We start from the raw sequence: 23950 nt of genomic DNA on the forward strand, positions 1-23950 counted from the left end.
ACATCCCTTCCTCAGCCTACTCTGGATGTGCCCACACCATTAGGACTGCAGTTATACAAGAAGCTAACTCCACACCAGCCTCTCCAGAGCAGTTAGAGGGGCCAATTACTACCAGCCCAGGAGGCAATGCCCACAATCCTTTCATGAATAAGAAAATATCTTCTGAGTTGATTGTGTTGTCTGTGCTTGGACCAAGGCTGTGATGATATCAGGACCTGAGTGGACCCGGTGGAATCCAAACTTGGTGCCAATGAACAGGTTGTTGTGAAGTAAGTACCACTTCATGGTGACCCCTTCCATCATTTTGCTCAAGATCAAGAGTAGACTGATATGATGGTAATTGGCTGGGTTAGAATTGTCCTAATCTTTGTGTATAGGACCTAGCTGAACAATTTTTACATGATTGGGTAACTGCCAGTGCTGTAGCTGTACTGGCATACTTATTTAGGGGTGTGGCAAGCTCTGGCACCCAAATTTTTAATACAGCAAACATTTTAATAACTACACCTATAGCACTAGGAGAGTATCAGCTGATCAAATATTCCAGTTGATCAAAAGGTCCACTTAATCAGTGTAAAAACACACACTAAGTAATAGAGATGTAATGCAGGGTGTGTACACATCAATGCTATACTTTATTTACAGAATAAATCACTTAAATAATATAGCAACTTCACCTTAAATAAAACACTGGTAGAGAGCCTTCTCACTCACCTTCTCAACTGACTAGTCAAACATCATACAGATCACAAAAATACAGTAAACTTTCAGCATTTGAGGTATATAACTTCTGCCACTTTATCAAGACTGCCAGTTTATTAAGGTGTGCAGTTTAAAACAAAGTTTGCTGCACCATTCTTTAGTGCTGAAATGTTGTCAGGGCCCATAGCCTTTGCAGTATTCTGTGCCTGCAGCCAGTTTTGATATTCCATATTGTTGAATTGAGCAATGTGATGTGGGTGACCACAGAAGGAGACCGGGTGGACCATCCACTTATGTTTGTGATTTTGGATGGTTGCAAATGCTTTATTACCTCATTAGTGTCAGGCTCCCTGTTTATTGAGAATGAGGATATTTGTGGAGTGTGCTCCTGCAGTTAGTTGTTTAATTGTCTAGCGCCATTCACATCTGGATGTGGCAGGTCTTCAGAGCTTAGGTCTGATCCATTAGTTGTAGGGTCACCCAACTCTGTCATTTGCTGTTTCCACCATTTGGCACACCGTTCAGCAGTCCTGTGTTGTGGCCTCTTAAAGTTGGTCAATCCCCAAACCCAACTGCATATAGCTCTGATCACCAACTCACTAGAAGGATGTGGATGCTTTGGAGAGGGTACAGAAAAGGTTCACCAGGATGTTGCCTGCTCTGGGGATTTTAACTATGAAGAAAGGTTGGATAGACTGGGTTTGTTTTCATTGGAACTCAGGAGGTTGAGGGGTGACCTGAGTGAAGTTTATAAGATTGTGAATAGCATGGATAGAGTGGAAAGTATGAGGCTTTTTTCCCAGGATGGAGGGGTCAATTACTCGTGGACATGGGTTCAAGGCGCTTGGGGAATGGGGGAAGAATGTTTAAAAGAGGCAAGTTTTTCACACAAAGAATGGTGAGTGCTTATAATGTGCTCCCAGAGGAGGTGGTGGAAGCAGGCACAATAACAGCAGCCAAGAAACACCTGGATAAATATGTGAATAGGAAGGGAATAGAGGAATATGGATCCTGTAAGTGAAGACAGTTTTTGTATGGAAGGGAAATATATGTCAGCGCAGGATGGAGGGCTGAAGGGCCTGTTTCTGTGTTGTATTAACCTTTGTTCTGATTGTAATGGGAGAATGGGAGATATACCAGACCATGAAGTTACAGACTATGATTGAATACAATTCTGCCACTGATGGATGCCCTGTTTTGATCTGTTCATTCTATCTCACTCAGCATGGTGGAAGTGCTACAGTGCATAGGGAGGGTAGGAATTAAGATAGGGCTTTGTCTCCACAATTACTTGTTGTGGTCATTGCAAACAATACTGTCTTGGATAAATGTATCTGCATCAGGTAGATTGGTGAAGATGCAATCAAGTTGGTTGTCTCTTTTGTTGGCTCCTTTACCATTTGATGCAGACTTAATCCAGCAACTATGTCCTTTAGGACAATCAGTGGTGGTGTTCCAAACCTGCTCCTGGTGACAATACACACAGAAGTGCTCCAGCTAAAGTGTATTCTGTGTCCTTGCTACTCCTCAATGCATCTTCTAATTGGAGTTCAACATGGAAGAGAATTGATTCACATTTGAGGCTAGGATCAGAGGGATGTTTCCTTGCCCATATTTGAAAGGATGACAATAGACTTCATCTGGTCTGGAATCAATGTTGTGAACTCCCAGGACAATTCCCTACTAAAGGTACACCACTCTCCTGCCACTGTGTATTAGCCCTATTAGTGGCAGAGGATACCGATAATGGTGTCTGCGACTGTTTGTGAGGTGTGATCTTGTGATTATGACTATGTCAGACCAGCCTGTGGGACAGTGCCCCAGTATGTACAAGTTCCCTGTAAGGACCCCATCGGTTAGTAGGTCTGGGTGTCCCATTGTCATTTATTATGCCCAGGTCAATATCAGGTGGTCAATCCAGTTCCATGAATTTCCCCCAGCAGTTTGATACAACCGATTGGCTTACTAAGTGCATTCCAGTGCCAACTACATTGCTGTAGGTCTGGAGTTACATGTCGGTCTGAGCAGTACCACAGATTCCTTTCCACGAATGGCCAAATGGATTCTACATTATCATCAATGGGTTCACACTCACCATTACCTGGGGTAGAGGTTTAATAGTTGAATTTAAATTCCAGCAGCTTCCATCTGGGATTTGCACTAAGCCCCTAAGGATATTAGCCTGACCTTGGATTACGTGGTAAAGTCAATAGAGAGAGAGAGAGAGAGAGAACTGGTGGTGAGTAGAACCTGAGGTCACCACGTCTCAGGGAGTGGGTGAGTTTGGGAAGTGGGGATCTCAGTGGTGCATGAACTGAACCCATATTGTTGACAACACACTGCACCGCAAACCAGCTGTCCAAGCTGATAACTCCAGTGACATGACTGCAATGGAACCGTCTCCCCCTCAACTAACAGAGCCAGTTTAGCTCCACTGTGCAGGTTCTGAGCAAAGAAGATTGTCAACCAGCAGCGGATTATACCCATTTGTGCCTCAAAGTGATCTTTCAATCACAAGATGCAGCATCACTGCAGCGGCTGAAAGCTCTGTAATCACCTGCATGGCCTTCATCACAGCATAATCTGATGTTCTGTTATCTTCTGATTGTGCCTAGCCGTGACTGATTCACACAGTGGAGACGGTGTGTGTTTTAGTGAAGGTTAGAGAATACACGAGTGCTCGGGAATAGGGGTTATTACCTTGGGACTGCAGAAAACATTTGGAGTAATTCAGACATTGTTCACTGACAGTTCATGTGGAGACCAAGTCGCTGGCCAGGTATGATTGTGTGTACGGTTTATTATCCTTCCCTGCTCTAAGTGGAGAGAGAAAGATGTGTGCATGCCAAGCATATTTTAATCTCTAATGGATTAGAGGATTTTTATTCTAATTATTTTTAGTTAGCATTCCGGTAGACTTCAGCTGGTTTCAGCGATCAAAGCTATCGGAATAATTCAGATTTCGTTCTGACCCCTATCAGGGATGTGGGCTATCTGTGATTTTCATTCACTTTACATGTTCCCTTTGAACCTGTAGTAAAATTTCTTATTTTAAATAGCTTGCAAAGCCTTCATTTTTCGCCATTGATTAGGCACTGCAGTAAAGGGAACGGATCGTGATACCACTGGCCCCTTGCACATCAGAGTGTGAGAAGAAACAGGAACATTTCATTCCTGAGTTGAGTGCATCCCAGCTTTTGTATCAGTTGCTTTTCATGTGCAAAGATGCAGCACTGCCTCTGCAGATCTTTTCCTTTCGCCAGAAAGCGTTGTCATTTTCTGGCGTGCAAGATGGGCAGTTCTAAACAGAAGTACAACCTCTCTCAGCCATTACCTGAGAGGTGGTAAAAATGCCCAAATAATGACACATTTTGCAAGGCGGTTTTTTTTGACAAGGTGACACCTTTGACCTAGTTCGTTAATGGAAGTGAATGGGTGGACTGGTGTGGTTTTTGAAATTTGGATCATCCAAGTTATTCATGTAGAGCACTGAGTGATGTTTAACACCGGAAAGTGGAATCCTCTCACTATCTGGAACATTTATGGAAAATGCCCATGTATAGTGAGGACCCCAAGGATGCAAAAAGTTGTTGGCTTTGAGATGGTAAAGTGCGCACTGACTTCCAAAAATATTGGTTTCCTCATGTGTTTAGAGTTTACAATTCATGTAAAGACAATTTTGGGAGGTGTGATGATCAATGATGATTATCTTTATTGGAATGAAAATTTTTTATTTTTATTAGAATTCCTACAGTGTGGAAACAGGCCCTTCGGCCCAACAAGTCCACACCAACCCTCCCAAGTGTAACCCACCCAAACTCATTCCCCTATCCTATATTTGCTCCTGACTAATGTACCTAACCTGCACATCCCTATGGGTAATTTACCTAACTTGCACATCTTTGGATTGTGGGAGGAAACCGGAACGCCCGGAGGAAACCCACGCAGACACTGGGAGAATGTGCAAACTCCACACAGACAGTTGCCCGAGGCTGGAATCAAATTTGGGACCCTGGCGCTGTGAGGCAGCAGTGCTAACCAGTGAGCCACTGTGCCGCCTATCTTCCCTGAGAGAATGGATAGGACAAGCAAGGTCTTTGGCATGTAACCCAGTTTACATGGCAGCATTGGCAATAAACTACTGCATGGCTTTACATAAACCTGATGTGGGGGCACTAATCTAATACAGTAAAGAACATACCTGAACATCACAGTAAGTTTTTAACCAATACAGTTTTTGCACCACTTAGAGTCATAAAGTCATAGAGATGTACAGCATGGAAACAGACCCTTCGGTCCAACCCATCCATGCCGACCAGATATCCCAACCCAATCTAGTCCCACCTGCCAGCATCCGGCCCATATCCCTCCAAACCCTTCCTATTCATATACACATCCAAATGCCTCTTAAATGTTCCAATTGTACCAGCCTCCACCACATCCTCTGGCAGCTCATTCCATACACTTACCACCCTCTGCATGAAAAAGTTGCCCCTTCGATCTCTTTTATATCTTTCCCCTCTCACCCTAAACCTATGCCCTCTAGTTCTGGACTCCCGACCCCAGGGAAAAGACTTTGCCTATTTATCCTATCCATGCCCCTCATCATTTTGTAAACCTCTATAAGGTCACCCCTCAGCCTTTGATGTTCTAGGGAAAGGCTGCTCCCACTTTCCCCTCACCTTCAATTATTTGTTGTTAGATCCACAATGTTGTTACTTACTTAACTGTTTACCTAAATCCAACTGATTGTTAAACAATTCCCTGAGGTCAACATATTATGCCCCATGTGCACAAAAATAAGGCCTTTCAAATTTTATATAACGAATGCTTGTCTTCATCGGACTGGGCATTGAGTATAAGAGCTGGCAGGTCATGTTAAAATTATACAAGACTTTGGTTTGGCTGCATTTAGAATACTGTGTACATTTCTGGTCGCCACATTACCAAAAGGATGTAGATGCATTGGAGAGGGTGCAGAGAAGGTTTAAGAGGATGTTGCCTGCTATGGAAAGTGCTAGCTATGAAGAGATGTTGAGTAGGTTAGGATTGTTTTCATTAGAAAGGAGGAGATTGAGGAGGTACCTGATTGAGTCTACAAAATTGTGAAGGGTATAAACAGGGTGCTTAGAGATAAGCTTTTTTCCCAGGTGAGGGATTCATTAACGAGAGGTCACTCATTCAAGGTGAGAGGTGTAAAGTTTAAAGGGGATACATGCGGCAAGTACTTTACACAGAGGGTGGTAGGTGCTTGGATTGAGTTGCCAGCAGAGGTAGTAGAGGCAGGCACGGTAGATTCATTCAAGGTGCATCTGGACAGATACATGAGTAAGTGGAGAGAGGAGGGATACAGATGCTTAGGAGTTGGGCGATAGGTTTAGACAGTGGATTTGGATCGGCTCAGGCTTGGAGGGCTGAAGGGCCTGTTCCTGGGCTGTAAATTTTCTTTGTTCCCTTTGTTCAATGCAGATTTGAGATCAAAAGCAATTTTTTGTTTTCTTAGACATTCTTTTACTTGTTCCTCAAAACCATTTCCTGATGTGACTTGGGAACCAGAAATGTGAAATTCCTTGAAGTTTACTGTAGTGCAGCTTAATGGAAACATTTATAGTGACTGATACATCATTGCATTGTCCTGGTCTCAAATTCCAGAGAGCAAATTGGTGCTCAAGGGACCATGCACCCAATTTTTTATGTCATTCATGGCAGTGGCAATGTCACTGCACTAGTAAATTACAGGTCCAAGCTAAAAGTCCATGGGCATGAGTTCAAATCCCATTATGGCAGATAGCGGAATTTAAATATGATGAATATATCTCACATAGAAAGCTAGTATCAGTAATGGTGACAAAAACTGAAATTGCTGGAACGGCTCAGCAGGTCTGGCAACATCTGTGGAGAGAAATCAGAGTTAATGTTTCAGGTTCAGTTACTCTTCCTCAGAACTGGTAGTAGCGAGGAAAAAGTTGGTCTTTATGCAGAAGATAAGATGGGGACAGGTCATAAGGAGCAAACGATAAGTGAAAGTAGAGCCCAAAGGCAGAGAAGAACAGTTGGTCAGTCAAAAGAGTGGGTAACAGTCAGCCTGAGAGAATGAATAGCTATTAGTGGACAATGAGTGACTAACAATGTGTGTAATAGCAGACCATGTGATTACAAGGCCTGCCGTGTGGGGCCTGGGGTAAGGGCATGGGAGAAGGTGCCTCAGGCCCTAAAATTGTTGAATTCGATATTGAGTCCAGGTGGCTGTAGAGTTCCCATGTGGAAAATGAGGTGCTGTTCTTGTGCTGCGTTGTACTGGAGCACTGCAGCAAGCCTGAGACAGAGATGGGATAGGGAACAGGGTGGTATGTTGAAGTGGCAGGCGACTGGAAACTCAGGGTCTTTTTTGCAGACAGAACATAGATTGTCTGTAAAACAGTCACCCAGCCTACACTTTGTTTCCCCAGTGTAGAGAAGACCACATTGTGAGCAGCAAAGCCAGGTTGAGTTGAGCGCAGGTAAAGCGCTGCTTCATCTGAAAGGTGTGTTTGGACCCTGGGATACTGAGTAGAGAGGAGGTAAATGGATAGGTGTTACACCTTCTGCATTTTCAGGGGAAGTTGCTGTGGGCCTGTGGGATGTCAGTAATGGTGACCATGACAACTGTCATCAATTGTTGCACAAACTAGTTCACCACTGTCTTTTAGGGGAGCAAATCAGCATTTTTTCCTGGTCTGGCTGATATTTAACTCCAGGCCCACAGCAATATGTTTGGCACTGAATTGCACTCCAAGTAGGCCATTGGAGATGGACAAGAAATGCTTGCTTAGGCCATTCTGGAAGAGTAAAATTTTTAAAAGATATGCTCTGGTGGCAACATTTGCACAGTGAGCAATGGCTGAGAAACTATGGGACACATCATCCCTGAATTATTTTCTGTTAATCAGATGCAAATAACAATCAGCTCCTTATTCAACTGGAATTCATTGCAGCATCATAAAGGAAGAGAGAGCATCTGAACAAGGCAACTGCCTCTTATTCCAACCCACTTGTCCCAGCACTTTCCCAGTCTGCCAGACCCCAGATACTTGCTGTCTCTAATTTTCGGACTCTTCTTTCCTTATGTTGATCTCTGGAAGGTACAGTGAAGACTGCAGCTTGACTGTCTTTTTTCAAATACTATTTATATATGGCTGCCTCTCCTGCAGTTACAACAAAAAGGCTAAACTTCATTTTCTGTGGGCAAGTTTAGATTGAACCTTCCAGGCGAGTTCAGCAGTTTCATCCCATTCAATGTTTTTTAATGGTGATTCAGCACGTGTGATGTCATTTTGAGGAGTTAACCGTGGAGTGATGCGATCCAGGCAATAACATCTAACAGCACCGGGGACCCGGGTTCTTGGGTGACTGTCTGTGTGGAGTTTGCACATTTTCCCTTGTGTCTGATTGGGTTTCCTCTGGGTGCTCCAGTTTCCTCCCAAAGTCCAAAGATGTGCTGTTTAGGTGAATTGTCCATGCCAAATTGCTCATAGTGTTCAGGGATGTACAGGATAGGTGCATTAGTCAGGGGTAAATGTAGAGAAATAGGCTAGGGGAATGGGTCTGGGTGGGTTACTCTTCAGAGGGTCGGTGTGGACTTGTTGGGCCGATGGGCCTGTTTCCACACTGTAGGGGATTCTATTTGAAAGTTTGGCCCTTGGTTGAACTTGCTGTACCAAAAATGTTTGGATAATGTTCAGCATCTCATTGTCAATTTGACAGCTAAATCTGGCTAAAGCTGTGTGCACTCCTGTTTAGTGTGTGATTCATTTATCAAAACAATATTGCATCAGTAAGATTTTGGTTTTGAGTTCAACCTAATAATTAAAACATTCAAATCAAACATTATTTCAGAACTTTAAAACTGTGGGGGCGATAATAGCATAGTGTCATATCACTGGACCAGTGATTCAAACATTTAGTCTAATTCTCTAGAGTTGGCGGATTCACATCCCACCATGGCAACTGGTAGAATTTAAAACCTCAACCTGAACTAACAAAAAGCCTGGACCTAAAATAAAGATGCCACAAAACTGTTATTGATTGGTATATGAATTAATCGTGTCATTTATTAATGTTCTTCAGGGAAGAGAATTTGCTATCCTTATCTGGTCTGGCCAACATGTAACTCCAGACCCACAGAAATATGGATACCTTTAAGCGACCTTTCAGTTCAAGGGGTAATTAGGGATTGGCAAAAATGCTGAGCTTCTCAATATGCATTTATCTCTATTTGCTAAATAGAAACACAATTTTCAATGAGACCAGGAAGTAGAGAAGACCATCATCAGATTTGCTCTGATTAACAATGACTGTTTACTGTCAGCATTCTTCGGATGTCACACTTTGTTTAAAACATCAACAAGTCACCACTGAGCAATGTTTACAAAGACACAAGGGATAATCACTTGGTACAAAACCTAAGATGCTGCAAATGCTGGCAATCTGAAATAAAATCGCAAAGTGCAGAAAGAACTCAGCAGGTCAGGCAGTATCCGTGGAGAGAGAAAAGCAGAGTTGATCTTTCAGGTTTATGATCTTGTTTTGATACATTACGTGATGTTTCCTCCATTTAAAATAACTTGCGCTGTTCAAATTTTATCTAACGTTACAATTGTTTTATCTTTAGCCCAAAAATGGGTACATTACCTCACAGACAAGTTTTTAAACCTGAATTAAAGAAAACTAAGAAGTCCAAAAGTCAGAAAGAACAGAAGAAAGACTTGAATTTATTTTATATCATTTATGTCCTATCAGAAGGATGTTGTGAAACTTGAAAGGGTTCAGAAAAGGTTTTTAAGGATGTTGCCAGGATTGGAGGATCTGAGCTACAGGGAGAGGCTGAACAGGCTGGGGCTGTTTTCCCTGGAGCATCAGAGGCTAAGGGGCAACCTCATAGAGGTTTACAAAATCATGAGAGGCATGGGATAGGATAAATAGACAAAGTCTTTTCCCTGGGGTGGGTGGGAGTCCAGAACTTGAGGGCATAGGTTTAGAGTGAGAGGAGAAAGGTATCAAAGAGACCTAAGGGGTAACTTTTTCACGCGGAGGGTGATAGGTGTATGGAATGAGCTGCCAGAGGAAGTGGTGGAGGCTGGTACAATTACAACATTTAAAAGGCATCTCGATGGATGTATGAATAGGAAGGGTTTAGAGGGATATGGGCTAAGTGCTGGCAAATGGGACTAGATTAGGTTGGGATATATGGTTGGCATGGACGAGTTAGTCCGAAGGGTCTGTTTCCGTGCTGTACTTCTCTATGCCTCAATGACCTTGGAACATTCTAAAAGTTAAATTAGCAGTCAATTAAATTCTGTTAAAGTAGTGACACTATTGTAATTTAGAAAATATAGTAATCAATTAATGTGCTGTCAACACTCTCAAATCACACAATGATAGTGGCCAGACAATTTCAAGTTCAGTGACCTTTCTGAAGTGAAGAAGGGTCATTGGTCCTGAAACATTTACTCTGTTTCTTGCTGCACATATGCTGTCAGACCTGCTGAGCTTCTCCAGTGCTTTCTGTTTTTGTTCCTATTTAGTGATTTTAATTGTTGGTATCCTCTCGAGTCCAGAACTAGAGGGCATTGGTTTAAGTTGAGATGGGAAAGATATAAAAGGGTGCTAAGGGGCAACTTTTTCACCATGAGGTTGTGCGTGTGTGGAATGAGCTGCCAGAGGAAGTGGTGGAGGCTGGTACAATTACAACATTTAAAAGGCATCTGGATGGGTATATGAATAGGAAGGGTTTGGAGGGATATGGGTGGCATGGTGGGTTAGTGGTTAGAACTGCTACGTCACAGACCCAGGGACCCAGGTTCGATTCCACCCTCTGGGCGACTAACTCCAGATTCTCCCCTTGTCTGCGTGAGTTTCCTCCCACAATCCAAAGATGTGCAGGTTAGGTGAATTGACCATGCTAAATTGCCTGTAGTGTTGAAGGGTGTGTGGGTTAAATGCATTAGTCGGATACTAGTGGAATGGGTCTGGGTGGGTTGTTGTGGACTTGTTGGGCTGAAGGGCCTGTTTTCACACTGTAGGGAGCCTATGTAAATGGGACTAGATTAATTTGGGATATCTGGTCGGCATGTCCAAATTGGACTGATGGGTCTCTTTCTGTGCTGTCCATTTCTATGACTCTATGCTGATGATTTCCCCACTGCCTGTTGCAACATGTTCCAATGTAGGTTCTTTGGGTCATCATGCTAGCTGAAGCCAGACTTGTGGCTTACTGCGAGCCAACAATGATTAAGACATTGAAACATAGAAATTAGAAGCAGGGGTAGGCCATTGAGGCCATTCATTATGATCATGATTGATAATCCAATTCAATAGCCTGTTCCAGCTTTTCCTTTGATCCCTTCAACCCCAAAATTGCCATCTCCAACTCCTTCTTGAAAGCATACCGTATTTTCAACCGCTTTCCGAGGTAGAGAATTCCACAGGGTCACCATTCCCTGGGTGAAGAAATTCCTTGTCTTCACTGTCCAAAACGGCCAATATCATATGCTGTGGTTCCTAGTGGTATGGCTACAGAGCAAGTGTGCACATTCCAATCTCACAGCAGAATACTAGCAGATGATTATTGAGGTCACAGTGGCATCACAGCTTACCTCCGAGACTCATGTAAATACTCATTGAACCCAAACGCCATGTGCCCTTTTTCAAATAGTGCTGCGAGATTTTTCACATCCATTTGAGAGAGTTCTGAAGTTTTAATAGCTCATCTCAAGACAGCACTGCAGACAGAGCAGCACTCCCTCAACAAAAATAGATACAGAGAATGGACTAGGCAGGAGTTATAGAGTCATAACAGTAAACAGACTCTTCGGTCCAACTCATCCAAGCCGAACAGATATCCCAACCCAATCTAGTCCCACCTGCCAGCACCCGGCCCATATCCCTCCAAACCCTTCCTATTCATATACCCATCAAGATGCCTCTTAAATGTTGCAATTGTACCAGCCTCCACCACTTCCTCTGGCAGTTCATTCCATACACATACCACCCTCTGTGAAAAAAGTTGCCCCCTAGGTCTCTTTTATATCTTTCCCCTCTCACCCTAAACCTATGCCCTCTAGTTCTGGACTCCCCCACCCCAGGGAAAAGACTTTGTCTATTTATCCTATCTATGCCCCTCATGATTTTATAAACCTCTATAATGTCACCGCTCAGCCTCCGACGCTCCAGGGAAAACATCCCTAGTCTGTTCAGCCTCTCCCTATAGCTCAAATCCTCCAACCTTGGCAACATCCTTGTAAATCTTTTCTGAACTCTTTCAGGTTTCACAACATATTTCCGATAGGAAGGAGACCAGAATTACACACAATGTTTCCAACAGTGGCCTAACCAGTGTCATGTACAGCCGCAACATGACCTCCCAACTGATCACTAAAGGAGAGCATACCAAACACCTCTTCACTATCCTATCTACCTGCAATTCCCCTTTCAAGGAGTTATGAACCTGCATTCCAAGGTCTCTTTGTTTACCAACACTCCGTAGGACCTTCTCAACCTTTCTCAAGTGTTCTCAACCTTTAGTCTTCAGAAGCTCCTCCCACTCCTGTGTTCAAAAAACAAATACTCAGATCTCCTGTAACAAGCATTTTCGTCCTGTATTGAAATCAGTTCTATCTTTATCAAGACAAATGGTCCTTGTCTAGATTAGATTAGATTCCCTACAGTATGGAAACAAGCCCTTCGGCCCAACAAGTCCACACCGGCCCTTCAAAGAGTAACCCATCCAGACCCATTTCCCTCTGACTAATAACCTCACACTATGGGCAATTTAGCATGGCCAATCTACCTGACCTGTACATCTTTGGACTGTGGGAAGAAGCCAGAGCACCCGGAGGAAACCCACGCAGACACGGGGAGAATGTGCAAACTCCATACAGACAGTTGCCCGAGGCCGGAATCGAGCCTGGGTCCCTGGCGCTGTGAGGCTGCAGTGCTAACCACTGAGCCACCGTGCCGCCCCTATTGTCCTATTATATTTAATATTTGATACTTTAATGAATCCAATTTGGATGCTTACAAAGAATCAGGCTGTAGTTGTGTAAAAGTGACACACGTTTATTAGGGTATATCTCCAATTACAGTAAGAATCAAACCAAAATTCAAATGGCTGCTTTCTCATTTCCTTAATTTTGCAGTGTTAATTTTTGCATTGTATTTTGTTAGTCACATTTTTCCTCCAACATTAACTGTCGATAATGTTCTAGGTTATCATGCTGTGAGTTCTGTTGTTTTGAAGCCGATGACCACATTAAACATGTATTCCCATCTGGTATTTATTGTCTTTGCTCACAATAACTTTTCCTGGGTTATGTAATTTATTGTGTTCCTACTGAAATAGCTCAAGTAAGCCTTACATAAAGGGAGAGCATATTAGGTGACCTGATGCCGCATTCATTTCTGTACTTTGCAGCTTGTAATAAACACACTCCAATTAGGAATAAGTATCAATTCCAACCTTGAACACACCCAAAGCATCAATATTTCAAATGTCGCTTACCTAAATGTGAGTATGGTAAAAGATCCAAACCTTATGTAAATGGATATGTCATAAGATGCCCAACATGGGTCAACAAAATATTAAATGCCCCAAGTGAGTGAATTAATGATCACATGCCCCAAACTCCCTGGAGAGTAGAACCATAGAATCCCTACACTGTGGCAGCAGGCCATTCAGCCCACTGAGTCAGGACTCACCCTCTGAAAAGCATCCCACCCAGACCCATCCCATCCCTGTAGTCCTGCATTTCCCATGGCTAATCCATCCAACCTGCACAGCCCTGGACACTATGGGCAATTTAGCATTGTCAAACCACTTAACCTTTGGATTATGGGAGGAAACTGGAGCATCCGGAGGAAACCCATACAGACATAGAGAGAATGTGCAAACTCCACACAGACAGACGCCTGAGGCTGGAATCGAACCTGGGTCACTGGCAATGTTACCAATCTTTCTGTAGACGTTGATCTACTCTTTTCCAGCCTGTGCACTCTTAAAATAATTTCCTTTCTAGCTCTCCAGAAAGGGAATGCTTTGTTAATTGGTATTGAGAATGTGCACCACTTTAATTCCAAGCTCTGGAGAGATGCTGCGTGATGTGTTGCCAGCTCTGACTTCCTACTTCCTGGGCTATTGAGACTGCTGGCTCCTGGTCACTTTTTTGCTTCCTCATTCACAGGATGAGGGTGACACAGGCTGGGCCAGCATTTATTGCCCATCCCTAATTGTCCAGTGGGCAGTTACAAGTCAACCACATTTCTGTGGGTTTGGAGTCACATGTAGGTCAGACCAGGAAAGATTTCTCTCCCTGAAGGATATCAGTGAACCAGATGGGGTTTTAAAATAATCAACACTGGGTATATGGTTGCCATTAAGCAATACTTTTAATTCCAGACTTTTATTGATTTCAGAGTTCACCATCTGCCATGGTGGAGTTTGAACCAGTGGTCTGGGATTCTAGATTACTAGGAAAAAGTGAGGACTGCAGATGCTGGAGATCAGTCGATGAGTGTGGTGCTGGAAAAACACAGGAGGTCAGGCAGCATCCATGGAGCAGGATTCGAGCATAAGCCCTGGCTTATTCTCCTGCTTCTCGGATGCTGCCTGACCGGCTGTGCTCTTTCAGTGCCACACTTTAGATTACTAGCCCAGTGAGGTAGCCCCTGTACCACCCACAGCACCTCTCTGGAATGTGCATTCAATATTGATCCCAGCCCCTTTTGGAATCTAGTCAAAGTAGAGGCCGACCCATCAGGTGTAGAGAGGTAAGGGATAGTGCCGGAGAGAGAACCAGGTTACAACTTGTTCAGGTAATCTTCAACATTATCTCCATCAGAACAAGGACTTTGAAAACACTGTTTCTGGCGGAATTTGCTGGGAATATCTCCACACACTGCTGTCTTAATCCTGGTACATCTTCACTTCTGCACGACTCTTTTCAAGGACCCATCGTTATCAGACAGAGCTGCTGGTAGCTTCCAATTGCTGCTGACTTTAAACCATCGACCCTTATGTGCATTGAAAACAACAAAATGCTGGAAATCACAGTGGGTCAGGCAGCATCCATGGAGAGAGAAAGCAAGCTAACGTTTCACATCATCTAGACTAGAAATGTTAGCTTGCTGTCTCTCTGTGGATGCTGCCTGACCTGCTGTAATTTCCAGCATCAGCGAGTTTTGAGAAGATTTGTAGTTCAGGTTGAGGTTCTGGATGTAGGTTTGCTCGCTGAGCTGGAAGATTCATTTTCAGACGTTTCGTCGCCATATTAGGTGACATCTTCGGTGAGCATCCGGATGAAGGCTCACTGAAGATATTGCCTACTATGGTGATTAAATGTCTGAAAATGAACCTTCCAGTTCAGTGAGCAAACCTATATCCAGATTCCAGCATTGGCAGAAATTTGCTCCAACCCTATGCACATTGTAAGCCTGCCCATGCCAATTTGGGAATGGATGCCACCATATTTCATCAGAGTAAAACAAAAGTAGCACTTATCCCTTAGAATATTTTTGTAGATGCCTCAGTTCGAAACCTCTGAACTGTGGAACATTCCTCTGATTATAACAGTGCTGTACTGAACACACCTCATTAATGGCAGTATAGGTAGTTCCACTGAATGGGTGTCAAATTAGAGGAAGACTTTAACGGGTGAGTGTATAATGGAACAATGCGAGAAGAATAATCTATTAAATCGACAGAAAACAGTTCATGTTGCTGCACATTGAGATCGACGCATTTCAGTGAATGAATGAAGAAGGACAGTGCTCACTAGAGGGTCATTGTCATCACGTGATAAACTTATAAGAGGGTCTGAAACACTTGTAAAGTGTTTTTTTTAATCAAGTCCCTACAGTGTGGAAACAGGCCCTTCAGCCCAACAAGTCCATGCCCACCCTCCGAAGAGTATCCCACCCAAACTCATTCCTCTACATTTATCCCTGACTAATGTACCTAACTACACATCCCTGAACACAATGGGCAATTTGGCATGGCCAATTCACCTAACGTGCACATCTTTGGACTGTGGAAGGAAACCGGAGCACCTGAAGGAAACCCACACAGATACAGGGATAACGTGCAAACTCCACACAGTCAGTCACCCAAGGTTGGAATCGAACCTGGGTTGCTGGTGCTGTGAGGTAGCAGTGGTAACCACTGAGCCACTGCCGCCTTAACGGGGTTGAAAAGAATAAATGGAGAAGGTCAGCAAGTACGTTTCTCAACTACAATTACTTTGCATTCTATCTGAATGGAGTCTCAAAGGTCTGTTCTTCTATCATCAGCCTTTGGGTGTGTCTCATTCAATGGTTATTGCCTCATGTTTTCATTGTATTCGTTTGTAGGACACACCTAAAGGAAGCACCTTGGGCAGGTAAAGCAACTGGGAGTCTGTGGAGCTGAATGTGCAAATAGTTCCTTAGCAGCAGTAATGCTGAAGTGAAATTTGTGGCTCAGTCTATACATCTTGACCTTGTCGTGGTTTTTTTCTTATCATTTTATGAGATATGGTAATGTAAATGGATGCAATGTGGGTGGGGTGGTGTGTTGCTGTTTTGTGCTACTAATTTTTACATTAATCAGAATTGTGCCAAGATGATGAAGGGAGATCAGGCAACTTCCAAAGAAATAGTGAATTGGACCATCCTGGCCAATATTGTTTATGTCTGATACCTGGTTCCAGAGCAAGAAAACCAGAGAAGGAAGAATGTAACCTTCCCATCTCGGACAACGCAAGGAAATTAGCAAAGTTCAGTTAAAAGTGAGGCAGCCACACTATCACAATATGCTCCACATTAAGCACAATGTCCCCAGGTGAACGTTCCTAAAGGTGGATACTTTTTAAAAACGATTAACTCTCTCAAAAAATTGCATTACCTCTGAACACTACATTTTCAATTCTGTCCTGATGTTTAATCAGTATATAATCATTAATTACAGTTTCAATACTAAACCGTTCAAAATCTTAACGCTGATCTTTTTATTTCAGGGATCACATAATTTCACTTCAAAGAAACAAACATTTCAAGCATCAATGAGAGTTGCAAGATCCATGTGGTGATGGAGCACCGAGATGTGATACAGACCTGGTGGCTTCTTCTCATCTGTTCCAGTATCATTAAAGCTGTCACTTTCCCTCCCACTAAAGACTCAGCCAGTGACAGCTCTCTATTCAGTAATCCGACCTTTATTTATTCGGCTGAAATTGAGCAGAGCTTGAACTCAGTTGCTATGAGTGACTCATCCAACCGCCCTTCTCAGCCTTTGCTTGAGATGTCCAACAAGAACTCAGTTCATGGCACGCATTTCTTCCCATCAAACATGAGCAAGTCCCCACGACACCTGAGGAGGCCTCTGAGTGAAAATGGCTTTGATTTCAGCGGGGATGATGAGGATGTTGATAGTGAGGATGATTTCAATTTTGAAACAACTGAAAAGGACGTTTTTGAATCTGAGCAGTTTATTTTAGAAAACACATCTGTTCCACTGGTCCCTTCTGCTCGCACGAGTGAAAACACCGACCACTCGTTATTGAGGCCATCTGAAAGTACACCAGGTTATCATACAATTCAAACACATCAAAGTCTCAGAAATACTCAAGGTGGCAGAACGGTAGATGCCAGAACTTTCCTCCAAAGGCCCACAGCTACATCTTCAATTGATTCCCCTGTTTTCAAGGTCACTGCTCACCACACAGTTCTTGAAAAGCTAACAGACAGACACATCACCACCCTTGGGAAAATGGGTCAAACATCAACTCCAAATCATTCAGCAACTGAGCAACGATATTTGCTCACTAGTTCAAATGCACTTGAAAAGGAGGAGGCAGTTGTACAATTTGAAGGACAGCCTGAACACACTTCACCTTCGTCGGTTCCTGGTCCTTCTCTTGCACAAAGGGACCAATCCTTGATTAAAAATGAGCCAGGCGAGAGTCATATGACTCCTGCACCATTGCAATCTGCTTCTCCGTTGATAACAGAAACGGATTATTCTCTAGTGACTGAAGGAAGCTCACTCCCTGCTAGACAGCCCAGTGTTGGTGTCACTCTACAAAGCAATCAGTTAGATTTCTTAAGTGGGACCAATGCATCGGAAGCCAGGAGCCAACGCAATTATCAGCACACTACTAACATTGGAGAAAATGCCCTGAATTTGCCCATTTCTTCCACTACTGAACATCTGGAGCCCGGAATGAAGAAGGAAATGATTGACCAAGTTAATCCAAGTGAAAGATCCCTAGCTGGAGTTGACAGTGCAACTACAACACAATGGCTTAGATCACCAATGTACGATGCCAGAAAATCCTCACCTGCCCATCAAATTACTGACTCATACTCTAGCTCGCAACATGGATATGACATCTACACACAGCCAGCAGATAACATGACAACAGTTGTTAAGGTGCTACAAGATGCACAATCCCTTGATATTCCAAAGGCAGATGTTGATGGGGGTTTAACAGCCAGGAATGAGCTTTCCACAGAGACTGTTACCACTTCCCCAACAGCAGGACTCCAGCACTTGACCATGAAAGGATTCAGAAAGGGAGTGACATCAACTGAGTCAACAAGGACAGACACTTCGACTTATTTCTTTGCATTAACTGCACAGAGACATATGCTGTCAGTAGAAGTTAACCCTGTTCTTACATCCACCAGAAATATGAGAGCAGAGTACACCCCGAGGGGTAGTTACATGGCAATGCTGCAGACGAAACCCACGGTACTACCTCAAAGGCTGACAGCAAGGGTTTCTAACAAAACACACATTTCTACCACCCAGCAACCTGCGGTTGGCACCAAATGGACGGCGACCAATTTGAGTCTACCTCGGACAACGTCGAGAGCTCTTTCACCCACTCCCCGTCCCACCAAAGTGTTTCAAACGCAGACATCAACTGTGAAAGGTGAGGCTTTTTTAACAATCTATTCGGATCGCCAAATGAAACCATTGTCTTTGGTCTGATGTCTTCTCCAGCTGACCATGTGAGTGAAAACTGTGCACATGGAAAGATTCTGCCTCAGTCCACGTTGTAGCCAAGGTTAGCGTGGTGCTAGAAAAGCACAGGAGATCAGGATGAAGGGCTTTTGCCCGAAACGTCAATTTTCCTGCTCCTCAGATGCTGCCTGACCTGCTGTGCTTTTCCAGCACCCCTCTAATCTTGACTGTCATCTCCAGCATCTGCGGTCCTCACTTTCGCTCAGTCCACGTTGTAGGTAGTCTGCACTGAGATTGCTCTTGGCATCAACAGGAATCTTTGTATCAAGCTTTCCCAAAATCACTAGCCCTGACTTGACAGCAAGGGGAAGAGGGCAGGGGTGAGGTGGAGCTATATTCAATAACCAATCCTACCTTCATTGCTGGGAAGAGGTTGCAGACATTTTGACACATTGTTCTCTGGAGTTTCAGGCAACATGATCATACAGCTATACTTGTTAAACCTGTTTTTCTTTATTTTCGGATGCACGCTCGGAATATACTTATCAATCCTGTCCCTTTAACTGGGGACAATCAACACAAACTTGTTATTCCTGTTTCTTGTGATGGAAATTGACGCATGTGGTAAATTCTGTCTCCTCAGCTGTCTCAACACATACTAATTGGGTAAACAGCATTTGTGTCTCCTTATTTAGAGGATTCTGCACACATTCAGTATCATGGTTCATTCAGAGCACTGAAGAAGAGTCATATCAGACTCAAAATGTTAACTCTGTTTCTCTCTCTACACAGACGCTGTGTTCCTGCAGCACTTTAGGTTTTTATTTCAGATCCCCAGCGTTCATCGTACTTTGTTTTTGCTATGTTCGGTTTCCATATTTGGAAGCATGCATGCACTTCAGATTCCCTACAGTGTGGAAACAGACCCCATCAGACCCTCCACAGAGTAACCCACCCAGACCCATTCACCTCTGATTAATGCACCTAACACTATGGGCGATTTAGCATGGCCAATTCACCTGACCTGCACATCTTTGGATTGTGGGAGGAAACCCACGCAGACACTGGGAGAATGTGCAAACTCCACACAGACAGTCGCCCGAGGCTGGAGTCGAACCTGGGACCCTGGTGCTGTGAGGCAGCAGTGATAACCACTGAGCCATCAGTCCGCCCTAGCTAATTGCTAATGATTTCTCCTGAACCGAAGGGCCCTGCACACACTCATTGATAGTATCTTCCCGTTTAGAGGGTTGGCACGTTTTTAACCAATCTTTCCTCTCAGCTAGACAGTGCCGAATAAAAACCAAAATAACTGGGGATGCTGTAAATCAGAATCAAAAACCAAAGTTGCTGGAAAAGCTCAGCACGTCCGGCAACATCTGTGAAGAGAAATCAAAGTTAACGTTTTGGGTCTGGTCACCCTTCCCCAGAGCTTCTGTTTTTGTTGTACACAGATCTGAATGTGCCCTCAAAACTCGTGTCCTAGTTACGAGAGGAATTATCTACTTTGAAGTATTGATCCCCTTTGCAAGGCTATCCATGTGCACACAATAACACGACTGGGCAGGAATGGTTGGTCTTTATGTTTGAGAATATTACGAAGATTGCTACATTCCTGAACTCTGTCCTAATATAGAATGAGATGTAAAAGGCATTAAATAAAAAGCAGATGAGTCAAGTGCATCGCTCTCTTCTAGTTCTGGTTAGTTTTATTCTGACTCAACTGCAATTTGTCTGTGTTGCCAGGGCCTTGTTAAACCAGATGTTAAACATCTTTTTCAAGGTACTGTGACAGTGAAGACAACTCCACCAGTTACTGGCAAGCCTGGAACCCATCATAACATCATGACAACAACAATGGATGGTAAATCAGGTGGGAACTTGCTTCATAACTGCTGCAGCAGGATCTATAGAAACCAAACTGTACATAAATATCTTTCACTGACAAGGCTGGCTGCTTCCTGTGTTTGGAATAGAAGAAATGATGTTCCTGTGTCTGCCAAGCTGTATTTTATACTTCTAGGCCTCTGGCACACCCTTCCATCAAAAGTGGCACCCAAAATTTTGAAAACCTGCCTGTATTAAAACAAGTGCAAAGATGTGCAGGTCAGGTGAATTGCCCGTGCTAAATTGCCCATGGTGATAGGTGCATTAGTCAGAGGGAAGTGGGTCTGGGTGCATAACTCTTCGGAGGGTCATTGTGGACTCGTTGGGCCAAAGGGCCTGTGTCCACATTGTAGGGAATCTAATCTAATCAAAAAAACACACACACACACACAATTATCTTATGACTTCCTTTTATTTCAAACTGATTAAGGAATGCTTTGAGAAAGTTTATTTATAAGCCTGGTAATTGAAGCAGACTGAATCCACAGCCAATTGGGCGACACCCCACACATTGAGCCCTTCAGCTATATCACTTCAAAAATACTTTGCTCGAGTTGGAAGTCTGTATTTGGAAGTGAATCCCGACAGAATTCTTACGGCATCTTTGACCTACTTTTCCTTTCAAAAAAGTTTCCAGCTTTTAAAGTTTCAATCAGCTGACCTCTGATGGCACAGAAAGAGTAAACAATAGGTTTGAATACCTAGCTGGTGCCTCAGTGTGATACAAATGCACAAATTAAGAACAGGATAAGGACATTTAGCCTCTCAAGCCTGCTGTGTTATTCAATAAGATCATGGCTGATCAGATGGTGGCTGCAGCTCCATCTTCCTGCCAATTCCAATAATCTTTTAGCCAAGTTTCTATTCTCCTTTGTAATCTTTTTGCCTTTCCCTACCTTTGTCACTTCTAAATCTGACATCCAATGCATGCCTGCCGACATTCCATCGCATGTATAGTTGCTGTCATCCAAAACTCACACTAAAACCATTCACCCATCACCCCTATCCACGCTGAACTCTGATCAACAACGATTCAGTTTTGAAATTCTCATTCTTATTTGCAAATCCTTTGGCCATCCCCAACTCTGTAATTTCTTTCATGGCCCTATTACCTTCTGAGAAAGCTGTACTCATCCAATCCTGGCCCCTAAAGCATCTTCAATTTCAATTAGTCCACCACGGGCAGCCTAGCCTCCAGTTACCAAAACCCTAAACACATGAATTCCCTCGCTAAACCTGTCCACTTGCCTCTTTCCTCCTTTCCTTTTGATCATCAGCCTTGATATCTGCCTACTTGGCTTGGTGTCATATCTGGTTGCGTTATGCACCTGTGAAGCTGTGGAACATTTATTTAAAAGATGCTATTTAAATGAAAGTTATTGTTGTTACATTCACCAAAAGTTATACAGTAATCATCTGGGATTCAAGCCAGTTGAATGTCTTTCACTCTAATTAAATTATAAATCATTTGATTGAGGTATTATTGAGGAAGAAAGAAAGCCTTGATGTTGTGTGATAAAGCTAATGAGGTCACTGTGCGTCTTTATTTGTGCATGAATGGAGTTTGTATTTATTGAAAAGAAAAATGATTGGTGTTTAGTTTCAGTTCATTAGCTTGGATATCAGAAAGATATTGTCGTTACTTATTATTTGATGTTGTTGACACTCAAGTGGACTGGCCTTTAGCAATGTTTCCAGAGGGAGTGATAAAAGAGACGTGACTGGGAGAGGTTTTAACTTCTCATTTGGGTGGGGCTTGAGCTGACATAGTATTTAAATTTTAGAGGAGGATTACGCTTTAGGTTTGGGAGGGGCAATGTGGGTACAAGGGGACAATTGTCATAATGGAAAAAGAAGCAGCTTGTTACTGCAGAACTCTGGTAAATACGATACATTCCCATCTCTTAGGTTGTGTGGTTGTGAACAACTTTTATTCTTAAGGGATACAGGTCATGTAAAGCACATTGATACTTGCGAATTGGCAGCCCATTTGGTCAACTTTTGTGGAAAGGTGAATGACTGACCATGCCTTCCCACAGGGAGAGCTGAAGCTTCCTATTGAGTCTGGCACCACTGTTATAACCAATAGGTTGGAGTGGAGTAGAACTTGCAGCAAAATCTCCATTTTGCACCAAACAGAATCAATTTGTTCTCGACTCATGGCGTGTGGGCCATCACTACAAGTGAGTATTCGCTGCCAAACCCTGACTAGCTTGCTGAGCCATTTTACAGGGCCATTAGGAATTCGTAACTGTGAATCTGGAATCATGGATAGGTCAGACGGCAGATTTCCTTTGGCCATGGAGCATTGATGAACCAGATGGGTTTTTGTGACAAGCATGGTCATCATTATTGATATCAATGTGGTAAGTTCAAATTCATTTAAGTGAAACAATTCAAATGGAGCGACAATTGCAGTGGGATTGAACTTATATCTTTGCATCATGTTTCTGGGTTGTATGCCCAGCAATCTATCCTCTAAGTCACCACATTGTTTTGAAGAATCTGCTGGTAATGTCTCCTAATATAAGGATGGTGGCTTTCACAGCAAAGTGGTAGAGGATAATTTGATATGAAATTTGAGCTTAAAGTCAATCGTGGTTATTGTTGGAGAGCAGTTTTCAGGAGTGATTGACTGAGCATGTATTCTGCTGTGCTTTTCCAGCAACACATTTTCAGCTCTGATCTCCAGCATCTGCAGTCCTCACTTTCTCCTATATACTTCATGGTCAGGGTTAGAGGCGTGGGGCAATAGAGTGAACCTTTACTGCTCTGATATATTCACTTGCAATAAAACAACCTGCCTGACTCTAATGGTGGCCATGCCTTTGGTTGCAAAGACCCTAAGCAGTGGACCATCCTCCCAGTACTTTGCAGCCTTAATTGCAATAAAACAACCTGCCTGACTCTAATGTGGGCTAATGTGGAGCATGGGGGATGGTGAGGACAAACATGACAGCATTCGGAGAGTTGAAAAGATACATAAAGAAGATTTGTTTAGAAGTGTGGTAGTCTGTGCCCTTTTGTTGTTGTTGCCTGGTATAGAGTTTAGAAGAAGGATTAATAGGGGAAAGAAAAACCAAAAATAAACTGTGGATACTGGAAACCAGAAACGAAAACAGAAGATGCAGAAAAATCTCAGCTGATCTGTAGGGAGAAATCAGAGTTAACATTTCAGGTCCAGTGACTGCTGTTCAGAATGGAAGTAATAGGTAGCAGAATCACCTTGTGTGATTATATAAGTGATTCCTGTCTGCTTCACTATTCACGTAGGAGTGAGGAAGTTGCTTTCCTTTCAGTTTCATAGTCGACACTCATCACTCAATTAACCTCCTGACCTCTCCCATTGGTGGCCATGCCTTTGGTTGCAAACACCTTAAGCAC

General features: G+C 43.2%; 1 protein-coding gene across 1 annotated transcript in view; it reads left to right on the plus strand.

The window, feature by feature from the left end:
* Positions 1–3356: 3356 nt before the first annotated feature.
* The window catches only part of LOC132822279 (proline-rich transmembrane protein 3), a 60940-nt gene continuing 40346 nt past the window's right edge, over positions 3357–23950 (plus strand). The window contains exons 1-3 of the mRNA XM_060835452.1: positions 3357–3481; positions 16728–18647; positions 20463–20552. Coding sequence (XP_060691435.1) covers positions 16799–18647; positions 20463–20552 — 1939 coding nt within the window. The 5' untranslated portion in view covers positions 3357–3481; positions 16728–16798. The remainder of the gene's footprint in view (positions 3482–16727; positions 18648–20462; positions 20553–23950) is intronic.

Source organism: Hemiscyllium ocellatum, chromosome 14 (genome assembly GCF_020745735.1).
Source record: "Hemiscyllium ocellatum isolate sHemOce1 chromosome 14, sHemOce1.pat.X.cur, whole genome shotgun sequence".
Taxonomy (NCBI): Eukaryota; Metazoa; Chordata; class Chondrichthyes; order Orectolobiformes; family Hemiscylliidae; genus Hemiscyllium; species Hemiscyllium ocellatum.